The 23497-nt window shown below is 36.8% G+C and overlaps 2 protein-coding genes across 4 annotated transcripts; both read right to left on the bottom strand.

Annotated features, from left to right (window-relative positions):
• Positions 1–1415: 1415 nt before the first annotated feature.
• Positions 1416–8960, bottom strand: LOC149829392 (sucrose-phosphatase 1-like). 2 transcript variants are annotated; one of them, XM_090017367.1, is made up of 10 exons: positions 8788–8960; positions 8649–8689; positions 7120–7205; positions 6711–7010; positions 6425–6526; positions 5445–5639; positions 4872–5162; positions 4493–4679; positions 1992–2038; positions 1416–1900 (listed from the first exon to the last, which is right to left on the bottom strand). In XM_090017367.1, the coding sequence occupies exons 3-10, from the start codon at positions 7177–7179 to the stop codon at positions 1808–1810; spliced, it is 1275 nt and encodes a 424-aa protein (XP_089873493.1). In that variant the 5' UTR covers positions 7180–7205; positions 8649–8689; positions 8788–8960; the 3' UTR covers positions 1416–1807. The 2 variants fall into 2 exon arrangements, with proteins under 2 accessions (XP_089873493.1, XP_089873492.1); XM_090017366.1 differs by having other exon boundaries at positions 7120–7200.
• Positions 8961–14140: 5180 nt separating this feature from the next.
• Positions 14141–19590, bottom strand: LOC149829391 (E3 ubiquitin-protein ligase DIS1-like). Of its 2 annotated transcripts, none has more exons than XM_090018086.1 (4): positions 19319–19590; positions 17059–17410; positions 15562–15948; positions 14141–14781 (listed from the first exon to the last, which is right to left on the bottom strand). In XM_090018086.1, exons 2-4 carry the CDS (start codon positions 17305–17307, stop codon positions 14461–14463), a joined length of 957 nt encoding a protein of 318 aa, XP_089874212.1. In that variant the 5' UTR covers positions 17308–17410; positions 19319–19590; the 3' UTR covers positions 14141–14460. The 2 variants fall into 2 exon arrangements, with proteins under 2 accessions (XP_089874212.1, XP_089874213.1); XM_090018087.1 differs by having other exon boundaries at positions 17059–17419; positions 19319–19557.
• Between the last annotated feature and the right edge of the window lie 3907 nt (positions 19591–23497).

Raw genomic sequence — 23497 nt, 5'->3', positions numbered from 1 at the left:
TCTCTTTTTTTCTTTTTTCTTTTTTTTGAATGCGACTCGGTCTGAGCACGACGCAGACCGACCCGATCTAGATTAAAAAGAGCGGAAGGGGCAGAACCCCTTCTGTTTCACAGGTGCAGAGGGGTCGGCCCCTGTCGACCCTCTCCTCTGTTCCCATCTGGGCACGGGCCGGCCACCAGCGTCGGCTGGCCGTCGGGGCCGGTCGACCCTCTCTCTCTCTCTCTCTCTCGGTCCCTCTGTCATTTTTTTTTTGTATCACGCCAGCAGCAATGGTTGCCGACCTCCCTTTGCAAATCGTCGGCAGCCATGGCTGCCAGCCCTCACCCCACCGAAAAGAAGGTTGAACGAAGAAGAAGAAGGCGAAGAAGAAGATAGAAGAGGGTGGTTACCTCATCGCTGGCGCCGGATTCTGGTAAGCTTCAACCTCTATTTTTTTTTCTTCCCTCTAATCTCTCTGACTTCCTCTCTCTCTCGCTCTCGATGTAGGGTGCGGAAAGAGGGCCTGTGTGAGGGTCTTTATAGCCCTCACGCAGGGTGAGGGGTTTGAGGATAAACCTCGCCCCCTCCCGCGGATTTTGGGGGTGAGGTTTATCCTCACCCCTTCTTGAATTATCGAAGATGGTTTTCCCAAATGGGAAACCGTCTTTTTTTTTTTTTAAGTTTATCCCCTCCGACCTTTCCGTCGGAGGGGGTTTTTACATTGAGATGGAGAAAAAAAACTGCATGAAAATAGAATACTCATTTCCTTCAAAAAAGAAGAAGAAAAGAATAGTCACACCATCTTCGAAGCATTTCATCAAACAATCAAACAGCAGTTGCAAAAGTTAAAAATCTATTAATAGCCGTCCTCTAGATTATTTGAGACAAAGGCATGAAAGATCTTTCTTTTTTCTGTTTTTTTTGGTAAAGACCCAAAACAAAGAAAAACGCCCGAAAAAAAGAAAAGAAAATGAAGGGTGTAATCCATTAAGTGAAAATGGAGAGTGGTGAAGGGTCTAACACATCACCAGACTGGTAAGAACAAAACATTGCCAAGGCAAACACAATCTTTCTTCTAATTGCAAACTTGGTTAATCTCAGCTCAGCCTTGAAAGGTTGGGTCGAGTTCGAGCCAGTGCAGACTCAACCGCAACGTAAAAGCTCTTACCAAGAGACGGTGCAGCCTCGTTAAAGCCTCTTGATTGAGGATGATAGAAACAGGTGCAAGGCTATAAGAAGCCTCATCAGCATGACTTAGACCAAGACTATCCTGACTTTGGCCCGAATCAACTACGGATCATTATCGCCCAGACATGCAATAGTGCTTAGGATACCTGAAATTTGACCTAACTTGGACCTAGTTGCGACTGGGGGACCTCATTTCATATCCAAGTATCTTACTTTGTAGAGAAAGATAGGATGCTAGCTTCAGCATGAGTGCATGACCGGTTGAATACCTTTTATTACAAGGCCGTTTAGCAAATAATATTTACAATGACCAACCAATACAGCAGTCCTGTGAGAGATGCATCTAATTGACAGAGAGTTTGCATTTGAAAACTATCACATCCATTATTTCTGTGGGGTAAAGCAAAGTGGGACAAGAATGATCATGATGCCTCAAAAAACACAAAACCCACTTATTTGTATGGGCGGCCATTGCTATCATGCTATTTGAAGTTCAATACAGGGGGATGCACCATGGTCGAGCTTAACACCAGCTAACGTTACATATATTGTAAAAAAGTATGACCTTCCGTTGGGCCAATATGAATGTTCATCTTTATTATATTAATAGATGATGAAGCATGAGTTGTCTCTCCACCTTCTAGAACATCCAGCCACTCTGATCAATGCTTCCCATCCCATCAAACCATGTCTGTTGCAAATGAAGCCAGATGAATGGTTCTGATTCCCCGCCCTGTTAACATTCACAAGTAAACAATCTTAGATGTATATCCTTGTTTGTTGAAACGAACCAATCAACTGGATTCAACACCCAGCCAGATTACCTTAGACTGTAAAAGAGCAGTTGTGACGCAACATCGCCTCACACCCTCTGGAATTAGAAGCAATTAAGATCAAATGAAATGATAATAAGAGCATACAAAAATTTATAACCAAAGCATCACAGAGGTATGTGCGTACCAATAAATGTCTAAGCATGCTGAAAACCAAGATTCAACATTTGAATGTGTCGAAATCAAGCAGATGCAGATTTAAAATGCTACAGGATTTTGATTTAGTAGTAAATAAGGTTTTTAAAAGCATGAGGCGTTTCAAAAAAATATGAATGAGGCGTAAGACTTGAAGCATACCAAGGCGTAAGCCTCAATGTGTTTCAAGGCATAAAGTTCAATAAATTGTAGAAAAATCTAAGTCGTTTCTTTTGTCCTCATATAAAGGTACGATTTAATCAGATTAAATTCTGTTCAATTGTAGACATCACTGAAGCCAACCTGATCAGATTTAAATTAAAATATAGAAAAACTAATATCAAACTTAGATCCTGCTAGCTATATATGCTAATCGGACCATATTCAACTCAATGTAGGCCTTATTGAGTATATCAAACACGAGATATTGAGAAATCATGTGCCGGGATTCTAATTTAGATCCAGTTTGGAGATGAAATGCTCTAAATTGAATAAAAACCTTATTAATGATGAGGTTACTCTATCAGGTCTAATCAGTTGGATATTAGAATATCCAAACTCCAAGTTGGCATCCCTATATGCAGGTGCAGATCACTAGATCTATGTTGGCTAAGTTGGATTCACTTTGATAAATTGAAATAATATATAAGTTAAAATAAAAGAACAAAAAGCATGAGGAAAAAATACCTAATTTGTTATCTAATGAAAATTTATCCTCTTTGATTCTCTTCTTATCCGTCAAATATCATTGTGACCTTTCATATCTTTTTGACTTTTGAATTGTTTTTAGGCAATTCATATTTTATAAGGGTGCTAAAATATGCATCGCTATTTTAATTTTTATTATATACTGACTTAATGTATGAATAAGTGGTACTCTTTTAATTTTTATAGGCTCAGTTGTAAATTAACATAATCATTAATGGGGTAGGGCTACCTAGTTTATGGTGCATGGCACCATGACCATACAAATACCTTGTATGTGAAAAAAACTGGGAGTGTCACGCCTCTCATAGAGGCTTAGGCCTCTTTGAGAAAAGAGGCATGAGCCTCTGTCCTTGTAGAAGAGGCCTAAGCCTTGAGGCTTCTCCAAGCTAGAGGCATTAAAGGCGCACACACTTAACGCCTCTGGCAACACCCTTAAAAACAATGGTAGTAAATCATATTCACATACTGTGTTCATGCTGATGCAAGGTTTAGTCTGAAGTGGCACATACATTTAAATACACAAGAAACCAATGTTCCAATACTACATAGAAAAATCTGAAGGCACTCTCTAGGCAAAAAGCCTAGAGAAAAGAACAAACAAAATTAAGAATGAGATCGCTAACAGCAAACAGTTAAATATTAGGGAAACTTGCCAAAGATAAAATTAAATGACATTATTAAAATCATGCACATCAAAAGGCTAAAAAGAAAAAGAAGAAAAGGGGGAAATACTGAAAGAGATTCTCCCAAAACGACAAAAAAAATATGAACAAGAGGAATAAAGAGAACTGTTCACATTTCTTGAAATACTTTCATATGTTTCCATTCTTAAACCTCAAGGTATGGATGTAACAAGCCACAGAAAGCTCTTCTTAGCTTGGAGGCATATGCCTCATGAGGACGGGATTTTTAAGCCTGGAGACTTTTTGGCTCTGTTGTGTACCCAAATAATCATCCACACTCACAGGTCCTGCACACTCATGCAGCACCTTTCACAGTTGCAACATCATTGATATACTTTCTTCTCTTTTGTGCCAGCTTTTGATCACGTGGAAGGCTTGCTGGGACTTGCTTTCCACCTTAACCTGTTCCTACAGCACCTTCCTATAGATTTAATTCCTTTTTCTCTTTATGTTCATTGCATTGCAGATTCCACTCTGCTTACCACCCTATGTATATGTTGCCAAAAAACAAAGCCTCATCTTTTCCCATATCCTTAGTGTGTGTATGTAGGACTATATTTTCTGTTTGTAAGTACAAATGCCTCCTTTTTTATTTTTTCCATTTTTTTGCTTGTTTGTCATGTATCTAACCTTACAGATCTGATCTACATGTTCTTAGTGAGAATCACCTCTTAAGACTGTCCGATTATATGACACATGGGCAGGTTTTTATAAGGCTTCAAACATCAATGGCCTAACATGTGTGATACTTTTCCAGGTCACAAAATTGTGTCTATTTGGCAACTTAATCCTTCTGGAAATTATTTATATCAAAGGTAAGCTGCATGGTTTATGATTCAAGTTCTGTACCTTTGAAATTTCAAATCTAGATGCTACAAGCATGCCTAAGCCATGAAATTACAGTAAACTGAAAAGCAGCTTCTTACACATAACAAATTGATACTTCTTAAGTCTAGTGGCACTCACCAAACAACTCCCACTTATTAAACTTCACAAGCCACGCATCAGAACCAATTTGTGCAGCTGAGACCCTATCAACCCATATTCGGAATTGTTTTCCCTGCCTATGACCATAACACTGCCTCAATGCCTCTACAGCTTCACAGAGAAATTGTTCAGCACCCCAAGGGTGGACAATAATTCCATTTGGATACTGCCAAACAAAAAAATACAAAATTATGACTAGAAAATGAGAATATTTCAAGAAACCAGAAAAATAGAAACTTCTGTTACATTGGTAGATGGACAACATTTAATAAATAACCTTATTCCAAAGGCAAGGTCTACTTAAAGTAAAAAACAACAGAAATAAAGTTTAGTATTTCATCAAGCAAACATGACATACAAAGGTATTTTTTATATCTTGCAGATGCTTCTCTGAATTTTCAATGTCAGCATGACACCATCTTTCATACAAGCAATAAAATTTCACCACTGCATGCCCAGGAGTGAAACTTTCTTTCCTGCAATGAGAATAGTCGGTGATATCTCTTGGTGTGGTGGCAGGTCCTAGATCAAAATGGCCAATAGCTTGTATGATTCCTGCTGCACATCTCTCAGTTGCATGAATTATGTTGGGGTTGTTTTTGGCATTTTCTGAATGCCACTGCAGTAGTTCTTCTTGAGCATTGCTAACCTGCAAATCAACAAATGGAACAAAATTGAAAATTGCATTCAAAGTAGTAACAATTGAAAAAATCATATACCAGGAAATGTTTTACTGATCACCCTAGGGTCAAGTACTGGTACTTTAGGAACATGGGAAGCTAATGCTTCATGTTGGAAACTTCATTGAACTAAAAATTTATTTACTTGGTGTACACATTCTTATCAATATTAACACAGGCAGAAATCTATACCCAGTCCCTAAGTCATATAAAATATATAGAGAAGAATATCATGCTTCCAGGCCACCTACCATGACACCATAAACATCCGGGACACTGAACAAATCAGCATCATTTCCAGAATCACCGCATACAAGAGTACTTATGGGAGATTTTCCTTCAGACTTAAACTTTTTGAGCAAATATGCCAAAGCTTGTCCTTTACCAGCCCCTTGGGGTAAGATGTCCAGATCAATGCCACCACTGTAAATGATTTTCACATCTAACTAAAAAATGGTGATGAAAAAATGAGAGTTAGCAACCAAGATATTAGAGTTACTCATGACATAACAAACAAGTTTAAAATCACATTAAGCGCAAAAATAGATAAACAATAAATGAAAACAAAGCAAGCATGATTTTAGACATTTCAAAACTTTGAGGGAAAAAAATATACCATAGAGAGAGAGAGAGAGAGAGCTATTGCTCAGTCTTTCTATTCCTAAGATTAGGCCTCTCCTGCTCTAGCTAATGCATGTTACATTCCTAAACACCAGTATTAGATATATCATCAGTGTCTTGGATGAAAAACATGGAAAGAGCTGCAGGTTCATTTAGTTTGGTGGCTATAAACAGCCTAGTGGACTATTTGGAAAACCAGAAACGGGAGAGTTTTTGAAGAACAGGTTCTAGATCTTCAGTCATTGCATCACTATTTAAGGAGCATGGTCAAGCTTTATGCATCTACAAATGAGTGATGCAGGTGTTGCTTGGATTGGCCATCCCAGTCTGGGTTCATTGTAAGGACATGTTCCCCAGGGGATTCATGATGTTTGTTGATTGTTTCATGATGTCTCATTACTATCTGAATATTTTAATAAAATTTTGCTTTACCCTCCAAAAGCAAGGAGAGAGAAACCAAACCTGAAGAAATTTAATTAAAGAACGACATTACAACCCAAATGATTTTTAATGTCATTTTTAATTTTCTTACGAAGCAGATAAATTTTGTAGCAGAATACAAACTCACTCACTCACTTATTCACACACACAGTCATAGCTAGTATCTTACCCCATGACTCTCTAGCTTGTTTGAAAGGGTGGTAATTGATTCCTGGGCGCGCTCCTTCTCAACATAGAAACTAACCTTGTGAGGTCGTTGCTCAGTTGATGACTGTGGACATCTCATATAATCACAGAAAGGACTCAGATCATAACATCCTTAAGAAATCAACTTTTACTAAACCTCCATATCTGTTGCTTCTTGCATTAAAATAAACTGGATATGATATGAATGTATTCATGATTATATCATGTCTCCAATAAGAAACTCTGCGGAACAAGAACCAAATACAAACCTGAAACTTGAGATACGTAAGCTTGGATGCTTCCTCAACAACTATATTCTTATCCCACTTCTGGTTCAGAACATGTTCCCAACCATCATCTGGCAACATAGCTTCACCATAAGTTATCTCAGTCCCCACAGACATTATAGTTATATCAGGAGTCAACATTGGCTTCTCCTCCCTCAACTTTTTGTAGAGAGTAGATGATCTTCCAGTAGAGAAAACCAATAGAGAGTCATGCCTATAATGTGCTTCCCATAAGGCATTAAACCTAAGCAATGACAAATTATCTGGATCATGATGATCAACCTGCAAAAAAAAAATCATGAAATTGACTATGTTTTAGAAAGTTATAATATCTCATCCATACTTGATATAACCAACTTGAAATTATGATAAAACATGAGAGAAGGCCTACCATTGTATGGTCAAGATCTGAAACTATCATGACACGAGCAGGACCATTCAATCTATCCATCCTTCTAAAGAGAACCACCTTCTATACTATGCATAGACAAACAATCTCAGTTACCCTTTCAAGATTGGACAAAAAAGTCAAACAGAGATATGCCCCGAATGTTGGAAGCATCAATGTGGATATTTCTACCAGTGTTGGAATATCTAAACAATTCCATCAAAAATCAATATGCTTCAAGCTGGAACTGGACGATAGCTTGATGCAAATCCAGGAGCTCCAGTAGCAGAGGTTTCCCTTGACCCTGAGCCAATTGTGGTTCACCATGCCAGTACACCGAGTTCTAGTTCCACCTCGTGAAGGATGGAGTCTGACCTGTAGCAGATCGAGATCAAGGAAGACCCCACTTGAACCATTGCCAAGGGAAATCGGAAACCCAGCAATAGATCCATGTATCCCAGGTACGAATGCAATATATATATATAGCAATATATATATATATATTGCTATATATATAGCTTGGTAATTCATGATAAGTATTATTTAGTATAGTTACCTTTTTATTTTCCAAAAAATAAGAATAAAAATGGAACTAAAAATTAGCCATACATCAAAAGAAACCTTAAACATGTCAGGATAACACACAATATTGAAGCTTAAGAACATCATGGATCCAAAGGCAGATCAGATGTTTTCCACGTAGGCAACATTGAATCAAACCAAACAGTAATGGTTCGTTTCATCAGTAAGGGCTATTCAAACAGTTATTAGGGACGATAAACGGATAAAGTCAGAGATATTTTGACATTATCAGCCAAAGGAAGGTCTAATGCTAGCTAATGAACGGCGTTTAAAGATGGCAGGGAAGACTTTATGGAAGAAAAGGCTTTAGTAGCTCACTGCATACGTTTTATTAATCAGCAAGAGATACCCAGAAGACTGTTCGATGTTACTGAACAAACTCAAGATTTTCTCGAGAATGTGGGGGCGCATCAATGCCACTTGTTTTCTTCAAGAAGGCGTTTAGGTAGTGACTGTTCAGGTGGAAGGAGCTCAAATTAATGTGTCCATCGAACTTTCAGACTATGAGAAATCCCCAAGGAGTCTCCTATTGAAATATATTTGCTACTCTGAGAGAGAGAGACCTGAATGTAAAACTCTTCAAATCCAAACGAATTACCCAACTTCCAAAATCAGAGAAAAATCATAGCATCTAAATAATTCAATGAAAAGACCACAAACATATATAAAACGAAGCAATCAACGTACTACAATATGTAGCGTACAATCAAAAGTACAGTGTTTGACGGGTTCAAGGATTAAAATTCCACTACCCGGATAATAAAAACGCCGCGAGAAAACCAGAAGAAGAAACACCCACAACGCAAGTCACGATGAGCAAATAAAATGCACCGCAGAGATCCAGCGCCCCCGCCGGAGCAAATAAACAATCGAAACTATCAACCACGAAACCCACCACCAATTAACAGAATAAAACCATAATCATAAATTTCAAGACAGATGAAGCATACCCAAATGAAATCCTCCGGAAGATCGCAAAAGCGAAATTTACCTTCAAATCACAAGAAAAAAAAGGTCAAATTGTAGTGGGGAGCAAGTGCAAGCAACAAAGAGATAAAAGAAGGAAACAATCAAACAATGGATCAGTACCGCGAGAGAGAGAGAGAGAGGGGAGGGGATGGACGAGAACGAATAGAGATAGATAATATCCCTTCTACTTCGCTTCAAGAATCAATCTCCACTATTTCTCATCGCCTCTTTTGTTTCGGTTAAATTTGTCATCTCGAATAAATTTGATGCGCATACCTCGAAATTGGCAATCGTGTCATGGTTTCAGTGGGTTGGATACCTGACCCCAAACCGTCATCCCACTAGAAAATTGGCTGGATCTGGAGCTCGGGATTGATGCCAACGTAGATGACCAGGGTTGTAAATCAATATTGTTAAAATCGATTCACTAGGTGAATCGATTTATCAAAAAGCCAAAAAATCGAATCGAATCTTTTGTAAATCGGTATATTTAGATATATTATAATATGAAGAGAGAGAGAGAGAGAGGGAAAAATGTTTTCCTGCGATGGGAGATACCAGATAGGCTTGGTTCGGATCTTCGGCAGCAGGGGGGCACCGGAAGAGGGGAGAGCGGGGTGGTGGGGAGATGGGGTGAGAATTAGTGAGAAGAAAAAAGGGTTTAGGTTTGGCGTTTATTTATTTTTTAATTAGTGAACCGATTCAATCCCGAATTAAACCAATTTTGGGTTGCCAATTTGGGCCCATTCAACCCAAAATTGGTCTTTTGGTGGGGGGTTGAATCATCCCCTGTTGCAAATCGGTAGAGGACTGATTCAATCTGAATCAGCAGATTCAGAATGATTTTAACTGTAAATGTTTCTGATCAGATGTGGTCAATACCGTATTTGACTACTCGGATGTGAATGTTCGCTAAACAAATTCAGGTTCTGATGGTGACAAGCTCATACCAGATTCACTTCTTAAAATGCAAACCGATTTGCCTTTTACCCGTCACAAAGTTTGTGTGAAATATAGCGTTGTCGGTGTTGCAAACTTTTACTTAAAATGAGGTTCGCACATTTTTTTTCCAAACTACACAAAGTTCATGTAATAATATTTGTGAACATCTTGTCAAACTGGATTCTTGAAACTTCATAAATGTCTGAGTAAGTAGTGTGCATAAAAATATGTGCGAACATCTTGTTAAACTCAAACCTAAAGTGCACATGTATCTCAAAAGTAAACATAAAAATATGTGTGAACGTCGTAACCTCACAAATACCTGACTAAGTGCGCTTATATATAAGAAGTTTGCATAAAAATAAGTGTGAACATCCTCAAACTTTAAAAAAGTGGCCAGCATGAAGCCAATTAGAAACCATAAAGAACTCTAAAACGAGCAGAAAAAAAACCTTAAGGTGCGTAGAATCAATTTTTATACCCAAGCATCAAGGTGTGTGAACTTTATGAGGTGAACTTTGTAAGGTATATATACACTTAGTCAAGTATTTACGAAGTTACGAGGTTCACTTTAACCCGATGTTCGCACTTATTTTTATGTAAACTTTTGAGATATATATGCACTTAGTCAAATATTTGTGAGGTTATGAGGTTCAGTTTAATCGGATGTTTACACATATTTTTATGCGAACTTCTGAGATGTATGCACACTTAGTACGATATTTGCGAAGTTTCAAGGTTTGACTTAAACAGGATGTTTTCACGTATTTTTATCTGAATTTCATGAAATCTATAAAAAAAATGTGCAGACTTCATTTCTAAGTGGAAGTTTGTGAGGAACGGAGTGATATTTTGTGCGAACTTCATGAGTTTCACTTATGCAAAAGGTAAAAGGTAAAAAGTACATTTCAAAGCTGGCTATTTACAATTTTACACACGAAAAAATATCAAAATTATAAAAAATAATGGGATCGACTTCAGACAAAGGGGTCAGCACCACTCAAACGACGATTGTTCTCATCATTTTTTAATCCACACCTTAATGAACTGTTTGTGGACCTGATGCATTCTATGCAACTGAAGGTCGTCCTAAAGTGGCAATTCAGTCACCACCAAATTAGCTTTGTCTCGTTAGAAATAAAAAAAAAATATCCTAGTTAATATTTTACTAAAACAAATGTGTTCTGTCTTATAAGGGCACACACACAAACATAGTGATTATTAGTCTGATTTACAAAAGTAAACACAAAATAACAAAAATTAAGTCAGGAATAATATAGAAGGAGGAAGATGGAGTTTTCTATCGTGCCAGTTATGCAAAGAAAGATGAGGTGTGTTATAAAATGAAATATTTGTTCAAGATCCAAATTTATTTTAAAAGTTACAACACATACCCATACTCTCTCTCTCTCTCTCATATATATATATATATATATATATATATATATTAAAAAATGCTTATATTGCATAACAAAAAAAGACTTATTTCTCCAAATGCCTTAAAATTTTCTCCAAAACTGCCGATAAACAACTTGTTAGGACTTTTTTACCCTTCACACAAGCGAACAACATGAATTTTGCATGATATATCGTTTTGTCCATCAATTAAGGCAAAACCTCACTTAAATGTATATTCGCACATATTTTTTTATGGTCATCAAAAAGCGTGCAAAAATTATGTTATATATGTGGTATTCTCTGTTAATCATAAAATCACAAATACTTTAATAAAATCACATATTTTATATCAAATTCATGGGACACTGTGTGAACCTTTTTTTTTTATTTAATCATCACTTAAATGTATGTTCACACTTAATTTTTGTGGTCTTTATGAAACGCTCAAGTATAAGTTATGTGAACCTTCTTATAATAATAACTTTGTAGATATCTTAGAAAAATCACAATTTTTATACCGAAGTCGTGGAAAACCCTGTGAACCTGTTTTCTCACTTCTTTAACCATTACTTAAATGTATATTTATACATATTTTTTTGCGGTCTTCACAAAGCACACAAATGTAACTTATGTGAACATTTTTTAATCATAATTGCATATTTGTAAATAGTAAAATCATATATTTTATAAGAATATCATATATCCAATTGTGCGGAGAGACACAAATATGTTGCTAACTACGCATATACCACAGTAAGACCATATATCTAAATGTGTGATGTTCTTTCATGTTTGCAGTTTTTCTACTAGAATAAATGTGACTCTTCGAGAGAAATAAAAAGTGATTGTCCACACTCTAGTGTTATTTTCGCATATTCTAAGTTTTTTTTGTGGTCCTCAACTTTCTTGATCTTTCATAAAAAAAAAATAGTAACTTTTCCGACAACTATTTTCGACGATTCATCTTTTGCACTTCATCGTTGATTTTTTTATATTCAACGATGATAATTTTTTTAGTAAGTACATTATTAACAATGAGTTTTTTCAGAAAGCACAATATTTTTAATGAGTTTTTCAATAACCTTTTTTCTCAATATTTATAAAATAGCAAGAATATTGAGCTTATATATTTCAACATTTTTTTATATTGTTACATCTCCTTTATACCTCTCTTTATCATTTATACAGAAAGTATGTTTATAATCAATACATTGAAAAATGTAAGAAACTATAGCAGTATGAGTTTACCTTCGTAAATGTTGGGTTTTATTGACACAACTGAATAGCAGTTCAACTGCTTGGTTTAATGGCTTGATGTTCTTTCTTCTACAATGAGACAATAAATTAACCACACTTTGGTGATAGCTACGAGCACTTTCATCTTCTAATGCCTAGAGGTATTGCAATTTTTTTCTTATCTAGTATAATTAAATATTGTTTAATGTTTTTTAAGCATATTTTTTAGTTTAGTGTTTTTGGAATGCTTAATTTTCTTTAAGTTATTTTGTATGCAGTGGTGGTGTTGCTTGTCAATGCAGTAATTTTATATTTGTTGCAAGATTTTTTTTTTAATTCTTAAGGTATATCTCTTATAGGAAAGATTTTATAAGATACTTGGCTTCTGTTATAGGTAAAGTTTGCAAAGTTTGACACAATATAGCAACTATGTTTGAGGAGCTCACATCTACATCATCCTCTAGTATTGGAGCACATCAATACCTGTAAAAGAAGAAAAATAACGTATTGGGTTATCCTATGTACTATGATGTACATAATAAACTTGACACATAGATAGAGAGGGAGACTGCTCCATAGCCAAAATACTAGTTGTCCAACATTTACCATAAAAATACATGCTCGATTATCAGTCTCCCCTAAAGGGATAGCAAAAAACAATTGAAATGTTGGCGAAATTACAGTTAACAACTCTTGCCTGTGTAAAACTGAAATAGAATATAAAAAAAAAGATTAAGAGTTTGTTGCAATAATCATGTTTCGAAAGCTTCTAAAGAAAGAAAGGTGTAAGAAAAACTCAGCTAACAAGAAGTTTGATTCATGCGTTGATTTTAAAGTTGTTACTAATCTCAATGATAAGATATGTGAGAGCATACATTTAAGTCACAACTAAAAAAAGAAGAAAGAAGGTTCACATAATTTTTTACCACTTTATTATAAAATATGTGATTTTTCTAAAATATTTGTAAAGTTACGATCATAAAAATATTCACATGAGTTATATTTGTGTGATTCGTGAACACCACAAAAAAATAGGTGCAAACATACATTTAAGTAACAATTAAATAAAAAAGAAACAAGGTTAACATGGTATCCTGCAAATTTAGTATAAAATATTCAATTTTACTAAGGTATTTATGGTTTTATGATTAACAAAGAAAACGACGCAAATAACATAATTTTCGTGCATTTTTTTTAAGATCACAAAAAAATGTAGGAATATACATTTAGTGCCTTAGCCAACGAGCGAAACCATATATCATGTGAAATTTGTGATGTTTGCTTATGCAAAGGATAAAAGTCTTACAAAATTGCCTATTTATGGTTTTGGACAGCGGACAAATTTTAAAATAATTAAGGCATTTGGGAAAATGCATCATTTTTGTCTTAAGTTATATATATATATATATATATATATATATATATATATATATATATATATATATATATATATATATATATATATATATATATATATATATATATAAAGAGAGAAAATTGAACATATGAGGCTCACTTTACTCATACTGCCCCATAGTGTAAAGTGTTTTGTGATACGTCTGAACTGTTAGATGTGTTTAGCATGCTCAACTTAATGGAAATCTGGATCATGTTTTTTTTGACAAAAAAAATTGATTTTATGAGCCAGAAAAAATTGATGCCTTCGTAGCCATTGATTTTGGTGATCCATTGATTTTGGATCACCGAAAACCCCTTTATATAGGTCAGATTCCGGTGATCCAAAAGCGTGTTCCCACTAAACAAAACCTATGGATCACATCTATGGTGTTAGATGTGATAAAAATTGCAAAAACATATGATTTTTGAAAGGGCCTAACGTGGCAAAACGAGAAATGGGGAAGCACCAGCGCATTACCATAAAAGATTTATCATAAATATTTATCTAACGATTATAACTGTGACAAACACCCACAAGCACACAGAGCGTTGACATGAATATTCTGGGCATCTTGAAGTACTCATGTCCCATAGATAGACTTTCTTTGAACTAGCAGGTCCCCGCTGATTTTTGAATGCATTGATTAGAATAAATAACCTGATCATTCCAGGGGTAAGGGGGTGGGGGCAGGGGCGGGGAGAGAGAGAGAGATTAAACAAGACCATTCTTCTTTCATTTTGAGAGAAGAATAGAGATAGAATTTTAGATTTACATGGTAAACAATTCATTTGGAGTTTTTTTCTTTTTTCTTATAAGCTTCAGATTTCCTTCCATATCTTGCCAGTAACCCTAAGTTTCAACTCTTTCCTGTCACCACCAGAGAAATAGAGAGCCAAGCTTCTCTGTATTATGAGCCCATCATGGCTGTCACGGACCTTCCGGTGATCGTCTCTGATACTCCTTGGCACACCATGCCATGTCAATTTGCGTCCATTTCCACCAACCTCAAGGCAGTAGCCAAATTTTCTGGCATCGGAATCCTCACCCAAAAACCGGAGGAAAGCCATGTACACAGGTTCGGTACCTAGTCGGAATGCTTCGAAGTGCAGACAGAAGAAATGGCCAAAGCAGTTGAACAGCTGAGCCAAATTTAAAGCAAAATAATTATAATAGGAATAACATATGCTAATTGGATAGCCAAAATAATAATTAGAAAGACAACCAGAAGCAACCACAGAACAAAATCCAATTTCCTTGGAGCAGATTATCTGGATGAGGAGTCCAAATGTGACAAACTGGAAATGGATAAGCATGTGGCGATTTATTCTTAGTCTTTTTTTTTTTTAGATAAATTCTTATGAAGTAATAAGCAATTTGTATTTAATTTCAATGGATATGACAACAGGAAAATGAGCGTATTTAGCAAGCAGTGCAGGGAAGGTCCTTATTGCTTCAATCAGCTTGACTCAGTTTGGATGCTAACACTCTTTTTCAAGAAACTTGAAAAATGATGGTCCAGGATGAGTTGTGCGACAAGATCCATGTGAAAATCAGATTCTATCAAGTTGTCTCAACCTAATGCACACAGGATGATCAGACAGACTGCAACAAATTGGTTTGGTCAATTTGGTGCCACGCTTGGACAAATGAACAAGGAAATAAAAATCATGCCATCCAGCACAAGTCTCAAATCCTACGTTCACCTAGTCCATACTAAGCAACATGCTCCTTAATTTCCCGAATTACTGTAGCTCTTCACTAGGGCAGGCCAAGTGAGATCACCAAACCTTTTGATATATCTCTAATATCTGAAATTGCAACTTTGAGTCTTTGACTATCATATCCAATTCCATACAATAATTTTGCTGGTATTTATCATGAAAATGATGATTTCTAAAGGACAAACATAAAGAACTTACAGTTAATGTCCAGGAAACGTTGTCCACGGAACATGGGTCCTGTTTCACATACCGATGATTGAAGGTGCAACCATTCTGAAGATCCACCTTATGAGACAGTCTTAGATGTTCCACTAGCGAAGGAACATCCCCCGTGAATGAACAATCTGAGCCTGGATGGGGACAGTTGTAGGGCCGAAATACACACCGTGCCTCATGTTTTACCTTACTGTAATATGGAAACATCTCTTCACAACCCAAATGGTGATATGTGCAAGGTAGGAGAAGAGAAGCTGCCAGTTTTTCCAATGCAAGGCATCTGATGTTACCAATTTCCTTTCTACAAATAGGGCATTTGTTTTTCACCCTAGATTTGCAATCCAAGCAGAGTGTATGACCACTTGGACACTGCAAAAGCATGCACACAAATATTAACAAACAGAAGAAAATTTCAAGCTCACATATTGTCTAGAAATGAAATTGCTTACTATGAATCAGTTCAATTCGTTAGAAGTATATTAGGAGGTCATGCTGATCGCGGAACATGATCAAATTTATGAAATTTTGCCTCCTGACGACATGGTGAAAATCCATGTGGCCTCACCATTAATAAAACTTATCTAATCACATGGTAACTGTTCTAAAATTGATCATAAACCAGAATAACATACATGCAGATCCTAGAAAATCTTCAAGCAATCCAATTCAAAAGGATCCCTCATATGGCCGAAACAAGCATCTTTCTCTTTTTGAACAAACAAAAATAAAAATTTATTAAACCAAAAATATATGACATGGCCAAATGTGATGATGAATCTTATTAAACCAAAAATATATGAAATGGCCAAATGTGATGATGAATCCTCACTAGCTATCAGAAGGTTGACCACTATTACCAATTCTGGGAGTGCCAATATCCTGGACAAACTAAAGTCCAACCACTTCAGTGGCTGCACATGCTCTGACATCCTTAGATGAAAAATGAATAGATAGCATTGGCTCAGATTTATCACTGGAGTTTGAACTGTTTCCATCAAAAAATATCAGAGACTGCCTGTTAAGGTCATATCAACACCACAATATGTTTATCCATTTCTTTTCTCTTCCTTTTAGCTAGCTAAAAAGCAGTTTTCTTTCATCAGACTTATAAATAAAATAACATTACATTTTAGCAAAGGTTATAGTTTCTCCGTCTGTCATGTCACTTCTAGAAAACAAATACAAATTCCTAAGGCCAGTGAAGTTGAGAGAGAACTCAAACAAAGGAAGCAAACATCTTCAAAAAATACTTTTTGCCTTCTGAAATGAGACTCTTAAGGCTCCATGGACATCTCAACTTCTACAAGTTGGGTCCAAGTCTAATTGAAGAAGCGATGGACCTTACCCATGTAGAGCCAAGCAAAAATTTATGTCCCACTGCCCTCCAAAAAAAAATTACTTGGAAAGCACCTTCCATTTCCTTTATTTTTGTCACATTCAAAATTTTTTCATTGCAAATAGAAGCAAGGGAATGCAAACCTGCTGTATTGGTGGGTACATTGAGTTACTACAAACTGGACACTCCAGAAGTCCATCAATATCACTGTTTGGTAGAATAACAGGCTCCCTTATGTTTGGTGCTTTGAGAGGTGCAACAAAAGAAGGTCCACTTGAACCAACTGAAGAATCGGAGCACACTGACAAGGAGGGCAATTCATCCATACAACTAGATCCAGAAAAGTCAAAGCTACTTTTTCTTTGCTTCTTCCCCGGTATAAGATGGCTCATCTAGGGAAGACCACAAATTAAGAGGAGGATTTGCCGCTAGTTTTCTGCTTATTCAGCCTCCAGAGATAACCTAAACGATAGTGGACAAATTCTCCAAAAACGCCTGCACATTCTAGGAAAATGCACAAATTAGATGATGGCAGTATTTCATATTAACTGGAAATACCAGAAAAGAAAAACATCAACCTGAAAGTGCAAAGCAAAAGTTCTCCATAATAAAAGCTACTAAAACAATTGAAATCGCAGAACAGACAGAAAAGTATAAATCACATCCCATAATTTAGTCCTATGGCACCTAACCTGCACTGAATCTTGTGCTAACAGAATCTGGTGATGCTTCAGCTAAATGACAATTTGTACAGCCACAGCATCACCAAGACACCAATCATTAACATCCTAGACTACAAAGGTACCACACGGACTATAAAAGTATAAGGACGTACCAAAAAACCTATCAGCAATTACACAAGTAAACTGGCAAATAAGAACACACCAAAACCATAAGATGCTAACCTTTTGATGAACATAGAAGTTTTCAAAGTTGTGAAAAGCTCCACACCACTTGCAAATCGCATGCAAGAATGTTCAAAGAAAATCAGACAAATCGCAACCTGATGCTGGTTTCCTTGATTACAATTTCTCTTTCCTTGGAAATCACATAGATACATCTATTAAAACCACTTTTCATTACTCCCTGATCCCTTTTCTTTCCTATGGCAATAATGCAAATATATCTACTAAAAAGTACTAACAATAGTAATGGCATTGTTTGGATACATTATGACGGAGCAGTTAAAATTGCAACTTGTTTACCAAGGGATGTTGAGTTCAGCACCCATGTTTAACTAAAAAAATTAAGTAAAAGATGAGCAGACCATGGTTGCATTTTGTTTGTAAAGTAATAAAAACTACAATTTCTTTGTGCAGTCTCTTTGCACTAATACGAGGACTTGTTTTAAATTAGATTTCCACCATATAGTTCTTGGCTAGAATACGGAAGTTAATTTCCTTATGTTTGAACAGCAAGGAGAAAAAAAGGAAGGAATTATTTTTGTGTATGTGGGGGTTATAACTCAACATTTTCATCACTCATACAGCCACAGCAGAGCTGGCAACCATGTGCTTAAGTATCCTGACATAACAACCTTCTTTATATCGATACTTTGTTATACATGAGGAATGAATGCCACTGAGGCCTATCTGTAATAGTTCATGTTTACCATCTATGATTTTAAGTGATTTACATTCTCTTCCGATGATGTTATGGAATGCAAATGTAAAGCCCTTTTACAATCTCGCGTTACATAACCCAAAAAGTTTAATCACCATCCAATATCATGAATGCATCAAGGGGCTTGGGAAATTTCAGCATAAAACAGAGAAAGTGAACCAATGGCCTCAGCAAGAACCAACAGATAATAAAATCATTTTATTCAAACACAATCATGGAATAACTTCATGAAAGAAGAGCAATATGCCCTTTACTAACCCAAATCGGCTAATCCCAATCTAACACAAACAAGAAACCGAAAAATGGGAGCATATTACAATCATTAAATTTGCTCGTTTTCCCAGAACCACAAATCAAATAAAATAAGAGCTTGATTTCGACGGAAAAATAGTCAAGAATGAATGCATGAAACCATCACACAACCAAAACCAAAACAAAGGCACAAAAAATCCGTCACACCGCTATTCCCGAAAACAAAAATTTCCTGAACAAATCACAAAACGCCACATAAAAGTCCAAATCTCAATCACAACCATAAACTCACAAAAAATATGGCATTTTCCTTAGAAGAGATGCACATCAATTCATTGAAAAAAAAAATAATCAGCATAAAAAGTTTGTAACATGAAGAAAAAAACAAGCAAAATTTTCAATCTCGAACCAAATTCTTTCAAAAAAAGGCGGAGGGAACCTAAAGTTTAAGGGAAAATGAAAAAAAAAATCAAAACCCATTTCGCTACATCATTTATCTATTAAGCTGTGCCGTAAAAAAATACTCACCGAAATCAATCGTTCAACCACGAGAGAGGGAGAGAGGGGAATGTTCTTTGTCCGAGAGAGAAGAGAATGGAGAAATTGAGAAAGGGGAAGATTTAGAATGAAGCTTCTTCGGGAGAGGAAGGGTAGAATTGGTAATTCGGGAAAAGAAAAGGATATGAATGGATGGCTGGAGAGAGACGATGGGGTTGGAGAGAATATAAAAAACCAGAGAGAGAGAGAGAGAGAGAGAGAGAGGATGAAGGTTCCGTCAAAGCCTGGAAAGGGAGGGAGTCGGATCGGGACTGCCTGTGAACACCAATTAATAGGAGGAGGCGGAGGACGTGAGGACCTGCCCGTCCTTTCTATCTTTGCTTGAGAGCAGTTTAATGACTTCCTTCCCGACAACCCGGATAGAAAGGGACGCCCTTGTCACGTGCGGGCCGCGCACGCTGGACCCCTGCTTCCACCTATCAATGAATTTGGGTCGGGTCTCAGATCCGATCCATATCCATTTGTAAGAGCGTGAACTGCTTGAATATCTTGAGGATATTATCGTGGGATGTTCACAATCCGTAAAAATCTACATAATACTATAAGTTTTGATAATATCATCATGACCTTTTTTTTGCAGAATTGTTTGTTTTTCATGTATGTAGTTATTTATGTTTTTACCCCTTTCAAGTATTCTACATACTAAAAAACAAATATTTTAAAATATCATGAGTTTTTTTGTTAAAAAAAAATAACAAAAAACTTGGATGGATTCTAGTTGGATACAGATGGATCCAACTGTTGCCGGTCTATAAGATGAGGGGCCTATTTTGCAAGCGCAAGCCCAAGTCTGTTACCCACCACCATAGCACCAAAAGCAGCACAAACGAGTGGCACAGTTCTTTGAGGAGCCCCTATATCTAGGGGTGGCAATTTCTGACACGACCCGCCAACCCGCCTCTTAGGTGGGTTCGGGTTGGGCTTAAGCCAACCCGTTTAATAAACGGGTCGACCCGTGTAACCTGTTTATTAAACAGGTCGGGTTGGGGGTATGCCAACCCTGCTGACCCGTTTAATAAACGGGTTAGGCGGGTGGGTTGACCCGCCAACTCGTCTGCCAACCCGACCCGCCAACCCGACCCGTCAACCTGACCTGCGAACCTGAGAACCCGTTTACCCGACCCAACCCATTTATTAAATGGGTTGGCGGGTCATGTCGGGTTACCCGTTTATTAAACGGGTCGGGTTCGTGTTTGCCACAGCCGACCCGTTTAATAAACGGGTCGGGTTCGGGTTGAGGTATGCTGACCCGCCAACCCGTCGGGTCGACCCGCCAACCCGACACGATTGCCACCCCTACCTATATCCGGGGCATAGTGACAAGTTAAAAACGGCAAAATATCGAGGCAGCCAAAAAACTCACGAAATATTGAAAATCTAGCTTTTTTTCTGCAAAATCTTGCAATAAAATAAATTTTATAAGAAAATATACATAAAAATTATTTTAAAAATAAAAACCACACAGTTTTTCATGATAAATAGCTGATAAAAACATAAATGTCATGCTTAAAACGTAATATTTATGTTTTTGATGAAAAAACTCGTGGGAAATTGAAAATATCATGAGAAATTACCGTTTTTAACGTTCGGATAATATTCTCGCAAGATTTGTCATTTGATCCGGGGTTGCCAAATGGACATTCAGTTTGATCTATGTTTAAACGGGCGCGCTAAGTAAACATCATACAATCATGTGCAAAATACATCAATTATTACGGGGTTATTAGGCTTCTCTTTAATGCTCAGACAGTGGGCATGAGTGATTATCAAGGTACTCAACCCTCCAAAATGCATCGATTTTCAAGCCTTAAAAATCAGGTTTTAAGGAACAATATATATATGAAAATTCCGGTTCACAATCTTTTTCTTATATTCATTCTACTGGCCTCATGTGAGTATTCTTTATTCGACCAAAACAAATTATTTAAGAACAAACCTTTTGCCCCTAATTTCAAATTTGAGCAGCAAATTTCTAAAATTCAAAATATGAGCCAAACTTTTACTGGAAACTGTCATACGCGACCACCCCGAAATTGAGGGCCAGAGTTGCATGGTTGACAAATGGTACATGATTTTTTCATATGAATGCATCAAACATCATCGCAATAAAAAAGAAAAACAAACAGTTTGAACTCTAAGGATGAAGGTCACCATTGTAATTTGACTTATGAATTAACTTGAGTTAAAGAAGAACAATAAGTGCAGGCCTTTGTTTGACAGTTTTCGAAAAAAGTTTGGCCATATTTGAAAATTATAAAAATCGTGTGGCCCATATTTAAAATTAGGAAGAAAAGATTGCCCCCTAAATGAAAATTTCCCTTTATTTTAAATTTTAATTAAAGGGACGGTCTTAGTAGAGACTTCAGAGGTTTGGTTCAGACCCGGTAGGGTGTACCTGTCGAAGACAGATCAAATCAGACCTGAAACCGGACCTGGTTTGTTTGGTCTGGCCACTAATTCATTAATCGCCAAAGTGGCTGGTTTCAGACGGTAGACACCTTGTACTTTTCCGAGTATGACCAGCCTGTCTTCTTCAATGCTTTTCAAAAGGTTCTCAGAATTCGGTTTCAGGGACAACATTGGCCATGAATTTCTCAGAGGACAAGTTTAGCCTTGAGGGTGGTTTCAGACTGGGATGGACCAGGGGTTTGAATGGATCGAAGCTCAATACCACTTTCAAGTTTCAATCCAAACCTGATACTTTATTTTTTTGCATCAGAATTTGGATTCAGATCGGATTTAGGCTTTTATCTTATGGGACTTTTCTCTACATCCTGCTTTAGATTCAAATCAATGTTTTTTGTCTAATATGTGTTCAGAGTCTTCAGACACGATATCAAATCCAATATGTACCTTTTACATGTAGAAGCCCTGTTTTTCAAATATTACCATATAAATTTCTGATCCACATTCAACTCTACATCAACAGATCCAGTTACAAGGAATTATTCATACGAATTATATCTTCCTAAATTTTGGATTAGAAACAACCATGATCCAACCTAGACTCACCCATTTGAACAGTTAAATCACGCTGTTTTTTCTTTTCTTTTGGGCCATTTCTACCATCTACTCTTTTTTCTTTTTTTGTTTCTTTTTACAAAATTTCATTATGATCTCACTAAAAAGGGTGGGGTTTGACGCGTTAATAAATTCTTCTGCCGTCAATTAAAACTTGTAAAGGTAAGACTCACTGCTTCCAGTACTAGTGGCAGCATCAACCGCATTGTTTTGATGATGCCGGGAAGGCCTTTTGAATTAAATAGAGGCGCCTTTATGAATGCTTCTCATGTATGAGGGCAATTGCAGCTGTATTGGTATTTGGTATTGGGCTTGTCAAGAGGATCAGACGTTGCAGATTGTTGCAACCCAATGCAGAAAGATTGTGCATGCTTTCAATAATAATGTGCAGTGTGTTATTGCACGGTTGAATGCAGAGTCAGAAGCAGCTTTCCAACTTCCCATATTTGATTCTGATCCTGATTCTGAGCAGCCATAAAAGAGAACCACCATCAACCTAGTCCTTACTGTTCAAAGGCTTACTGCACTTTCAGCCATGACCACTGAGGCATTCATGTAAAACCAAGTTAAAAACAACAAACAATTTCAATTAACGACCTCTCAGCAATGTGGGTTCATCTAGACCAGTTCAATCGATGAAATTAGGGCTGCACAACGAGCTGAGCTAGCTCAAGCTCGGCTTGGGCTCCACTCGTTTAAATCCGACTCGGGCTCATCCGAGTAATTAAACGAGCCGAGCTTGATCAGGCATGTAAGCTTGATTAAGCTCGATTAGCCCAATTAAGCTTGGCTAATAGAGACATATAAGGACTACTTATAGGATATGCAGTATTTTTGAACTTTTCTTTAGCTGAGTGGGTATCGTGTTTGACGTGAATGCGTGATTTCTTGGGTTCAAATCCTGCCTTGTACACAATAAATTCTTTTCTTTTAAATGCAAGTTAGTCGAGCTGAACCTAGCCAGGCCCGAGCTTGAACTCAAGCAGAGTTTGTACACAGCCTTTGAAGCTCAGCTAGATTCGAGCTGAATTTTTTGAGCCTGAGCTCGGCTGGTGTGCACCCCTAGATAAATGCAACACCAAAATCAAACAAAGCGAGTCCTTGGAGTTTATAACCAACAGCTTCAAT

The sequence above is a fragment of the Nuphar pumila genome, chromosome 9 (assembly GCF_984573655.1).
Source record: "Nuphar pumila chromosome 9, dmNupPumi1.hap1.1, whole genome shotgun sequence".
Lineage (NCBI taxonomy): Eukaryota > Viridiplantae > Streptophyta > Magnoliopsida > Nymphaeales > Nymphaeaceae > Nuphar > Nuphar pumila.
This window is presented reverse-complemented; position numbering and strand designations above follow the sequence as displayed.

Excerpts from the sequence above, each read along its gene's own strand:
- LOC149829392 (XM_090017367.1), bottom strand. The coding sequence starts at position 7,179 with ATGGATAGATTGAATGGTCCTGCTCGTGTCATGATAGTTTCAGATCTT. Across the intron at positions 5,640-6,424 it reads ACAAGCTAGAGAGTCATGGG|TTAGATGTGAAAATCATTTA; the intron begins GTAAGATACTAG and ends ACCATTTTTTAG. Across the intron at positions 2,039-4,492 it reads TAATAAGTGGGAGTTGTTTG|AGGGTGTGAGGCGATGTTGC; the intron begins GTGAGTGCCACT and ends TTCTAATTCCAG.
- LOC149829391 (XM_090018086.1), bottom strand. The coding sequence starts at position 17,307 with ATGAGCCATCTTATACCGGGGAAGAAGCAAAGAAAAAGTAGCTTTGAC. Across the intron at positions 15,949-17,058 it reads TGTACCCACCAATACAGCAG|TGTCCAAGTGGTCATACACT; the intron begins GTTTGCATTCCC and ends ATGCTTTTGCAG. Across the intron at positions 14,782-15,561 it reads ACGTTTCCTGGACATTAACT|CTGTTCAACTGCTTTGGCCA; the intron begins GTAAGTTCTTTA and ends AATTTGGCTCAG.